Source organism: Microtus pennsylvanicus, chromosome 2, assembly GCF_037038515.1.
Source record: "Microtus pennsylvanicus isolate mMicPen1 chromosome 2, mMicPen1.hap1, whole genome shotgun sequence".
Taxonomy (NCBI): Eukaryota; Metazoa; Chordata; class Mammalia; order Rodentia; family Cricetidae; genus Microtus; species Microtus pennsylvanicus.
This window is the reverse complement of record NC_134580.1, coordinates 49413027-49423997: the sequence shown is the minus strand read 5'-3', so window position 1 is coordinate 49423997 and position 10971 is coordinate 49413027. Positions and strand designations below refer to the sequence as shown.

The following is a 10971-nucleotide window of genomic DNA, read 5'->3' as shown; positions in this document are numbered from 1 at the left end:
GTAACTGACCAAGGATAGTCTATGTGGGTACCCGGGCAGAACCTCAGAGATCATGGCACTTAAGGGACAAGGAGAGAAGCTAGTGACAGGGACTAAGAAGGTCCCTATCAGTGAAACAAGAGACCAACTGAAGGGAGAGGACTTTGCTGAGTTTCCCACTGGTTCTCCATCTACGATGTAACAGATTGACTCATGGATGTGTGTGTACGCTGTGATAATCAGGAACTGGGAATCGCCAAAATAGCTTAGGAACTAAACTTGACTTGCTATTAACCAATATTCAAAGCCACAGGGCACCATTTTAGTTTTCTAGCGCTTTAAAAAGCACTATAAAATGAGGCCCCAGCACTTTACCTTGTAAAATCGGAGGCAGGCAGGGCCTCAGAGACCTTCCTCAGCATGGTTTCTGTTCATTCCATTCTTCCCTACCCTCAATTTTCTTTTGTAATAATTCAAATAATGTATTATGAATTCTTTAGTAGAGCTCTAATGATAGCTCACCACACAAATATAGGTTATTCCAACAATGGTGGATCTGGGTCACGGAACTGCCGCTAATATTCGTCCTCATGATTCGCAGGGGTGCTTCCTTAAAACTTTCACATTCTGTTTTCAAGTCAGTAGTCCTATGTGCATTGGGAGCTCTCTTTGAGGGCTGGAGTTTCTCACCTTCTAGTCCCTGTAGGGCTTAGAATAGAATTGTGTGCACGGGGGATGTGCGGACAACACTGTTGCCGAGTTTACTTTGTTAGGACTATCAGCATTGATAGATTTCAACTAGCATACCACACGCACACACAACACACTCACACACACACACACACACACACACGCACGATACACAGAAATACACACACACATCTTTATTAAGTTGCGCTATGCAGTCCATCTCTGTATAGTGCCAATTCTAAGCTGATATATTCACAGGCCACTTCCAGGCAAGTGAATAAGTCTGCTGCCTTGGCCTCTGGCTGCACCCGATGCTGCCCCAGTTGCCTCGAGTTTAGGACTCAGAACCATGTCAAACTCAGGGACAGCACACGGTGTGCAAGGTCGAATGTGAGGAGATTCTGTTACACCTTGCTCATGTCTCTGTTAGTATGGCCTGATCGATATGCTTCCTTCTCTTCCTCCTTTCCTCTTAATAGTATACCCTGTCAAAGCTCTAGGTGAGCTTTGGGTTACCAGGAGGGTAAAGGTGGATCAATGTACAGTCATCTTCCTCATCCCCAAATCTCACTGGTCTAGCCGCCTCTCCCCCTTCCTTTGCTGTTACCTTGGCCCAAGATGCCTCCCTTTGCTTCTGACAAGTCTCTCTGCTTCTGTCCTTGCTTCCTATAGTCAATTATTGATCCTTCAGCCATGACAATCTTTCTGAGGTAAGTCTTGTCTTGCTTCAAAGTTCTTACTTTGCTTTACAACAGTCCTTAACTCTGTCTCCACTACTTGCCTCATGGCTGATCATTTCAACCTCCGTTCTCTGAAGATGTTGGATGTGCCCCGCCTTAGGGTGCTTGCACTAGCCACTCCTGTATGCCTTGAATCTTCTTTTCCCAGATAATGTCCCTTCTTGAAGTTTGCGCTCAAATGTTCTTGTGCATTGTAATATGCCTTACTTGTGACATTCTTGATGCTTCTTAGCCTTCTTATTTCATTTTGGGTAAATTAAATACAAACCCATCCACCCTTTGCACCCCTTTCATCCCATTAGAAGACTTCCCAAGCCCATGACTGTGACCTACAACAGTCAATGGACGATAACACACATACCACAGTGGGTTTGACAAGCATCAGCTTACTCATCTCCCTTCCTGCCTTCCCTGAGGCTGATGCAAGGATAACCAGGGACACAGGGACAAGACTTGAATCTATGCTAAATGGTGCAGTAGTGCCCGCTAAGCCTAGCTGCAGTCAGTGGAACTCCATTTGTGTCTCATGCATATATGAATAAAATATATTGTTTTGGGATGGCCATTATGTAGGGTTACTGTGGTGACAGCTGAGAGATCTCACACTTAAAGTCTACTATGTAAATGTGTAACTTAGGTTTGACTTCCGTATTATGATTTTATATTACCTGCCTGCCTTCACTTGAGGAAGGTGTCCATAGCAGAAGGAACTATTTCAGTTACATATGCATCTCGGGCAATTACAAACGGCTCTGGTTAGTGAGTGTTGGGTCACAAATGCGGCCTGGATGACCGAGCAGAAAGGTAGCACGGCACAGACTGGCATGCTGCTTACTCAGCACTTCAGAGTTTCGACTTCTAGGTCAACTTTCTGAAGAACAAGGGCATTCACATTTTATCCATGCTTTCCTGGCTCTGCCTCCACACCATGCGGGTAACAGTGTACTAATGGGAAAAATTGCTGGCAATATTGTTTTAACAAGCAATCCAAATATTTTATTTGGATTCTGTGAATTTGCCTTCCCTCTGAAGAGCTGGACAGACTCCTCTCGGTTTGTGATTGCTGCAGAAGCAGCCAAAAGGCAGCGGAATTTCAAAGGATCTATTTGCAAGGCTTTTGTGTAGCCTGAGATGTGGAGCCCAGCTCCCGCAGCCTGTAAAGCACAGGTGCCCCCCACAACACAACCGTCTTCTCAAGCCACTGTCCGACAGGGCTTACTAGGAATTAACTTTGCAACTGAAGCCTGAAGGTAGCAAAAGCAGAGCTAAGTCAGGTTTGTTTGAAATCAAAGAGTACCTTGTCATCCAAGTGGCCTGGTTACAAACGCTTGTCTCTTCAGGGATCCTATTAAAACCTCCTTCATGTAAAAAACACATACTGAAACTTATTGGCTGGTAGCCTGCTAAAAACTGGCCCTGAGCTGGAGCTCACCATCTGTTTTCCTGGTGCCATCTCAGATTCCCATTCTTCCAAGGTAAAGCCCAAACAGCAGTGAGGCTGCAAAACTACTTGGCCTTCTGTGCAGATGCCCTGGGCAGAGTAGAGGAATGCTATCTCTGCAGGTGCTCATACCTATGTTGACATGAAGCTGTCGGGACCATTTGGAGTCCTGGCCTCCAGCTGCTCTTCCCTGCTAGAGATCTTTACTTTCCTTCTGATTTGAGTTACTAAAGGCTGTGTCAAAGTTGTTTACCAGCTCTGCTTCACAAGCACGTGTTGCCTTGGCCTTGAGGATCAGAGGATAAGGTTTTCACCTGTTGGCCCACTTGACCTTTGGGTATATAAGCCTCCATGGTGCTATTGAATAGGGGGCTTCTTACCAGTGACTAGAGGTTCCTGTCTCTGTCTTTCTATCTGTGCTGTCTCTGTGTTTGTATGTTTCAACTTCAGCCCCTTGCCTGAAGCTCAGGAACTGGATGGTAGCGCATAGAGCGCAGACAGGCGTGCGCTGCATGAAGTCTTAATGTCTGTCTTGGAAAGCTGACACTTTCCTAAAGAGGGAATCCAGTTCAGATTCCACCTTCACCTTGCACAGCTTGGCTGAAAATCCCTCTGGGTCTTCTAAGCTCTGAAGGTCTTGATCTCACTACTTGTCCTGTCCCACAAAGGGAATTTTTTCCAGGAGAGTCCTGACACTTAGCCTTGTTCTTGGCTGCCCCTTGCCCCTTCTTAGAAGGTGGCTAAACAACTTGGTCAACTGCAGCATAGGAGAAGAGGTGCATGGCGAATGACGGAGTCTAGCTCCAGCTTGGAAGGGCAGAGATGAAAAGCAGAAAGCACTGGAGGCAGTTTGCTGTGTTGTTTTGTTTTAAACCTAGTGAATCTGTTATATCTTACAAAAACAAACAACAACCCAACTCTACTCTCCAATCGCCTTTGAAGAAGACAGCATTCCTTGATTACTAGCATCCTGTAGGTACAGCTCACCTAGACCAGGAGAGGTTACTCCTCAGTTTCTCCAGCTATAGTTATTTAGCTAGTGGAAGAACTAGAATTAGTGAAGTTTAAAGATATATAAATGCCTGCTTTGTTATGGAGCTTTTTCTGGATTTTCCTGCTGTCTTGGTTAACCCCAAGACGATGGGGTGACTGGCTGACATCCTGTCACCATGCTCATTTGGGAGGCACTATAGTGAGGTACTCCTGCTCCAACCCAGGTTTATCCAGCATCTTTCAGGTGGCTGAGCCTGTTGGGGCTGGGTAAATGTGACTCTTGCAGGAACTGGCCTGGGTGCTGGGACTCGGATTCCAGGCTAGAGCAGAAAGTGCTCTTAAATGCTGGTCCATCTCTCCGACCTCTTTTTCAGGTTTAGGAACTGGCAGAGAGGGTAATACTCTTACAAGTAGACATTTCTAAATAAAGTCATAAATAGTGCTTTGTACATAAAGTACTTTGAATCTATTTAATAATTCAATAGGGTCCTGGTTAACTCAGGAAACCTTAATCAAGTTTTGATCCAATTTTTGTCCAACAAGTATACAGGTAATAGCAGGATCATCAGAGTAATAAGATAAACGTTTCACTAAACAATGACAGATAATGTTATACATCTTCATAAGGATTCCCTTCCAAAACAGGCTCTAAGTTAAAAATTATATATATATATATATTAATTAGAATTTTATTTCACGTAAATTTTTATTTAAAATTATCTTTAAAATGTCTTCTAAATTCTATAAAGTAGCAATAATAATGATAAAGAGAAAACTATCAAGTAAAAAAGATATAAAGTTTAGAAGTATGCAATATAGCTTTGGAAAAGAAGGATGATGAAAGGGAAAATGCTTCTGATTATAAAAGAGACTTTGGATGTTAAGAGAAAATGTACCAAAATGCAGCTGAATGCAAATGTTAGAGGATCAAAATGCTATAGACTGTGAGCACTAAACAAGGGAAATGGGCAGGATTATAACTGATAAGCTGTTTATAATACAAAATTATTAAAAAATTTAAGGCCAAAATTCCATATCTTGAGATAAAACTGCTTGATTTTGTTTACAATAAATTTTTAAAAAAAATTATACTGATACTTAGTAATGTTTTAAAAATGGCTTAGAAAAACAGGGCATTTTCCTTTTACTAAATGAGACATTTAAAACTTTAAATTAGGTTTCTGTACATCTTATATGTGTTTTTCATTAGGCAAAACCTTTACTTGTTAGATACCCATTGCCTTAACATTAGGTATAATTTTCTAAAGAGAATTTTTCCTACTTGGAACATTCTTACCAAATTAAATAATGATAATGGAACTAATTTTAATGGATAAATATATCTATTTAATATATGGACAACTAAAGTTCTTTCTTCTAAGATTTACTCCTTTGGAAAACATCCACTATCTTCTTAGAAATAAGTACTTCGCATCCAAAGAAGTAAGTATCTAAGCCATATCCATTAAAAAAAATGGACCCATAAAAAGGTCTTTCAAATATGATAACTAAACACAAAGAATTAGGTAGTCTACCTGGATGGATAAGGAAAGCCTGATGGTTTCATCAATTAAAGGAAAAGGATAGCACCTGGCAGACTATGCTGATGGAGGAAAAGTACTCTGTCCAGGGACTCCCAACGGCTCCTGCTCCGGCGAAGTGGAGGTGAACCTCAGAGTCACATTTCTCACAGCAAACACGTGCCTCACCTGAGAACACAACAATGAACTGTAAAGATGCTGGCGATGATCTTAGATGAGTAACTTAGAATTTCTTACATTGTTGATCTAGGTGGGTCTTCTATCTATCTGTTGCTTTCATTGGTTAATTAATAAAAGAAAACTGCTTGGCTTGATAGGTCAGAACATAGGTAGGCGGGGAAGATAGAACAGAATGCTGGGAGGAGAAAGGGAAGTGAGGCAGTCGCCATGAAGCTCTGGCCCAAGATGGACGTAGGTTATCGAATCTTCCCAGTAAGCCGCCACTTCGTGGTGCTACATACATTAATAGAAATGGGTTAATCAAGATGTGAGAGTTAGCCAGTAAGAGGCTAGAGCTAATGGGTCAGGCAGTGTTTAAATGAATACAATTTGTGTGTTGTTATTTCAGGTGTAAAGCTAGCCGTGCGGAAGCTGGGCGGGACGAAAAGCAGGCCTGCTGGCCTCATCACTACGCATTGTGCTTCTTAAAGGTATTTTAAACCATGTTTATGATATTTGGCCTCACTTGGTATATTCCTGAGTGTTGATAATGCTTATCTTGATGCATTATATCCTTCCAATTCTCATGGTTTGGCTGCAACTGCCAGAAAGTCACTGTTATAACAGGGAAATTTCTGTTGGATGATTTTCCCTTCTTGTAGCATTTTTGCTAAATTACAGTGATGTAAAAGTCATCTTAATGGACACACACTTAAATCTTTTTGTAAAATTTGACTTTTTGTTGCAGAATTTTCCTTGTGCTTATGATTGTCAATCTTCTGGGTTAAGGATTAATAAACAAATGGAACTATAAAAAAAATCAGTTGTATAAGTGACTAAAGCCCTTGGCTTTGTCATTCAAATACATTCCCATTAGTTCTAATCTAGGATCATTTGGGGAAAAAAGAAATCAGTTATCACCTTATAAAATGATGGCTGGGCAAAGAGCTATCTGAGTTCTCTCTGCTATAAAATGGCACTGCACAGGATTACAGAATCATATAAATGACTGCGCAATTCAGAATAGGCTAGTCTTTCCACAGTGACTTTCTGGCCAATGAAGAACTAAATGAATGAAAGATAAAACCAGGTGCTGTTATCAATGGAGAAGGTATCACATCATAGAGTTCCGTCAGCCTGGATGCAAGACCCTTGTAGGTGCTTCTAAGGACCTCTTGTGCTACAGCCTTAAGACAGACTCTGGGATTCATCTATCTTCCCTCAAACTGAGCTAGCTCCTTCTGAGCACATATCCATGCAGACTCCAGAACTGGCCAACGCTCACCTTCAACTACATCAGCAACTGAGTACACATCAGGTAACTAAAACCAAACCCTTTTGACATTCCTTCTCTTACTCATACATTTCTTAAATGGTTATATATTTAATCCTTTAAAAATTGTCTGAGAATTTGTGTATATGGTATATTTTCCTAAATGACTGAAAAAATGCTGAGCCTAGTTTTAATGAAGCTACAAATGAGACATTATGTCTTCTCATTAATCATACTCATGAATCTCGCTACTTAGCTGTGAGATGTCCGGTATGTGTTCACATAAATGTTATGACACATGTAGTATGAAATAAGATGCAGACCCAGCAAATGATGGCCGAGAATATTATCAAGGGTGTCTTTTCTCACTGGCTTCACTGTTTCCTTCTCCTAAAGACTGCATTCCGGCAAACTCAGCCTCATCTTTACCAGAGCCTAATACCCAGCCCTCCTAGCACCATGGGACATAAAACAACACTGGCTCCTACATGTACAAAATGATGCTTGGCCAACAGGGGAACTGTACACAAAAGTTCCCGAAAAAAGAGTCGCAGCTATGTTGAAAATTCTGTAAGAACTGACTAACAGGTCAACAAACCAAAACAATGATTTTACTTGTGCATGGCTTGCTGAACCAATGAGCTCACTGGAGTTGCTCACGGAAGCATGAGTAAGTTACCAAGAAGCCCAAACGCAGCATGGGGGATATTTCATGAAAGGCACACCAGAGGAATCTCATCTTGAGTTGGCCCCAACCTCCTACACCCTCTAGCATCTCCTAAGACCATAAAGAACAGGACTGGCTATGTAGGACACAGGAGAAAATGACAGCAACATATACTCGTTAGAGTAAACACTACTGCACTAAGCCAGAGTGATGAGTTTGGCAGAACAGGAGGTAAGATAGAAGAGGTAAAGAAAGGAACACGGAGGATGGGCCTTGTTCACGGGTACAAGAACAGTACTCTGTTTGGTGAGAAAACACACACAGATGGGGATGTTTGGCTCCTTAAACTGCATGTTGTACGGGGGCTGTTTTCAGTAAGCTGTGACATATTGAGTAGATAACTAAGTAAGCAATTTTATTAACATTTACACCATTTAAATCAGGTTCTATAAGACACTTCTGTAAAGTAATACGTTCTACTGCAATCTCCTGCTGAGGTCTGACTTCGAGTGTCCGCACAGTAAGATCAAGCGCTGTTTCCTCTCTGTCCTCGGTCATGGGAATTCCTCATGAAGTATTCAGTCTCTTGCTGTTGTTTTTGACCATTTCCATTTTCCTACAGTCGATAATCTTCAGGTCTGAAAGACAAAAAACAGTGTATATTTCTTCATGAATCATTATTTCATTTTCTCCTGGCTGTAGAAGAAAGATTACTTTTCCCCTATAAAATGGAAGTGATTGCTCAATGAGAATCAATGCAATCTAATGACAGCATTTCTAGAACACATTCAAACCCAAGTATCACAAAATGCAGGGGACAATTTCGGAGCACTCTAGAACACAAACCATATAGGTGCCTGAACACCTATGTACTTAGTAACTTAAAAGGCTCAGTTTCTCAGGCTGGTGGGTGGCTCAGCTGGTAGAGGTGCTGGTGCACAGGCCTGACGACCTAAGATTGACCCCTGGATCCCACACCAGGGCAAGAGCAATAGGACGCTCATATGTTGTCCTCTGACCTCAGGATGCATGCTGTATGTGCTTTTAAGAAACAAGATAACAACAAAACTCTTAAAGTCATGTTTTCCCCCCTCACTTAAAATAGATTTCTTTCTATGTTAACAACTGTTGCTGATCTGTTTCTATCCAGAAGAACGGTTGCTTAGAAGGCCTCATGTAAGTAACTGCAGCACTATAAATTCCCAGGTCTATGGCTTACACCAGGGATGGACTCATTGGAACTGGATAGCAGTGTTGGAAAACTCCGTCTTCCCTAAGCTCAGCTAATAGCTCTTGACTGTGAGGAACAGCAAATTAATCTAAGTCTTGTGGGAAAACAACACATGACCAGGCTAGCTAGCAGTTATAGCAAACCCTGAAGCTGCCAACCTGGATCCCTGCTCCTTACAGGGTTAGAGAAGGTATGTTGACGGGGTTTCTGTCCTGCCCAGTTACCCAAATCGTTAAGTCCCAAAGAAATCACACAGAGGTCTACATTAGTTATAAACTGATTGGCCCATTAGCTCAGGCTTCTTATTAACTCTTATAACTTATATTAGCTCATTCCTCTGCAGCTGTGAGCCCACCACAGAAGAAGCAAGATGTGACTGTGACTGCCTCACTGAAATAAAGGTACCAAGCCATGTGGCTAACACAGACAAGAATAATGGGCTATTATTGGGATAATTTGGGAGCTGGCTGTAGGACAGAGACTCGTTAAATATGGTATCCAACATGGGGGCACATATTTCCACATAGGACCTGAGAAAGTTTAAAAAGAAAAGTTCCAAACACACAACACAGAGCCAGACATAGCTTCTTAGTCGTGTGGTCACTTAGGCAGGCTGTAGTGTATGCAGATGCAGCTCTTGACTGCTATCTGTGGGTGGAAGCCAGCAGCCAGTGCCATGTGCTAAGCTGAGATGCATGGTAGCTGAGAGCAGTTTAAGATTTGTCTCACACACTCAGAGAATGATGCAGGTGCTTAGTAAAGTCAGGTCCAGACATAGAAAACCTTATTCCCAAGAGGTGGAATGGATTGCTTTAATGTCATTCAGTGGGTTATGGATTTTTGTCATTGTTTAGAGGGGGTTAGTTACAAGTTGTTACTAGTCATGGTCAGATAAAAAAAACATTAAAGAAGATTAAATTTAGGGATCTTTTTCTAAAAAGATAAAAAAGGAGGATATAGAAATAATAGGATGAAAGGGTAGATTATTGAATCTACTTTCAAACTAAAAGGAACCTACTAATCTCAAATATTTTACTTTAGTATGGATTTTTGTATATGAAATAAATTTAAGGTTATTTTTGCTTAATATACTGTATATATGTTTCTACTCTTGTTTATGGTATACCCATGTAGTTCATTTAAAAATGTAAAGTATAATTAAGAAATACAGGTTAGTATTCATTTATAATAATCAAACTTGTATTCATGCTAGATATGTTTTTCAGGTTAAACAGAGATATATTTTATATAGAGAGGTAGTCTTCAAACACTTCAGAGACCTACAGAACATGGCATTTAAGGTGTTTTAATAGCTTTTCATGACAGTGAGACCTGCCTGTTCCTGGCATCACCAATTTACTTCAAAAAAAAAAAAAAAGGATGATAAAGAACCTCCATATGGAGTTTGTGTTCATTGTGGCAAAATTAGCTACCAGATAAAAAACTACCCTTCCCTCGACCAGAGACGTCATGCTGTCCAAATTGGACAAGCAAGACACAAAAGAGACTACCAAACTTTGCAAGACAAGGTAAGACAGTCCTTCAAAATTCCTGTTTCATAGCAAAGTGATATTCTTTAGCCTGCATACTAAAGATGGTTGTCTCAAAGTTGGAGAGAAACCATGGCTAACTGCCCATGCAACCAGATGTTTCTGTCATTTCTATAGTTTTGGAAATTGCCTGCTATGCACTTCCTGTTTACTCAAGTAATATTATATTCTTCTCGGGTCTCTGATGAAGTTAAAGAATAGATTGTTATAGTTTCACAGTTTTCCTTGTTACCAAATTCAAAAAAGAAAATTACATATCTTTATAAAGTGCATAAGGTTTAGAAAAGAAAATTACATATGTTTATAAAGTGCATAAGGTTTAGAAACATAAAAGCTTACAGTGTTTATCCAAGAAAATGTTTTGAGGTCTAAAAAGGTAGTTTTGGGTTGGTAATACAAGTTAGGATAGAAAGTAAATTAGGAATAAAACTTTGGACTTACCAAGATAGGATAGATAATGGATTATTTTCTCTGAATTTGCCAAATGCAAACCAACTGGACATTGTAAATATAACTTTTTTGTTTTGTTTTTTGATACACGGTTTCTCTGTAGCTTTTTGGAGCCTGTTCTGGAACTCACCTATAGCCCAGGCTGGCCTCTGCCTCATAAGAGCTGGGTGGGATTAAAGGTGTGTGATACCACTCCTTGGCGTGAATGTAACTCTTATATAATTTTTCTTATTGTATATAATTTTATTGAATTTGAG

The 10971-nt window shown here is 40.6% G+C and overlaps 1 protein-coding gene across 1 annotated transcript in view; it reads right to left on the bottom strand.

Moving 5' to 3' along the window:
- Positions 1–7877: 7877 nt before the first annotated feature.
- Mrpl13 (mitochondrial ribosomal protein L13) overlaps positions 7878–10971 on the bottom strand; it is a 28580-nt gene continuing 25486 nt past the window's right edge. Inside the window, exon 7 of the mRNA XM_075961000.1 lies at positions 7878–8121. Coding sequence (XP_075817115.1) covers positions 8100–8121 — 22 coding nt within the window. The 3' untranslated portion in view covers positions 7878–8099. The remainder of the gene's footprint in view (positions 8122–10971) is intronic.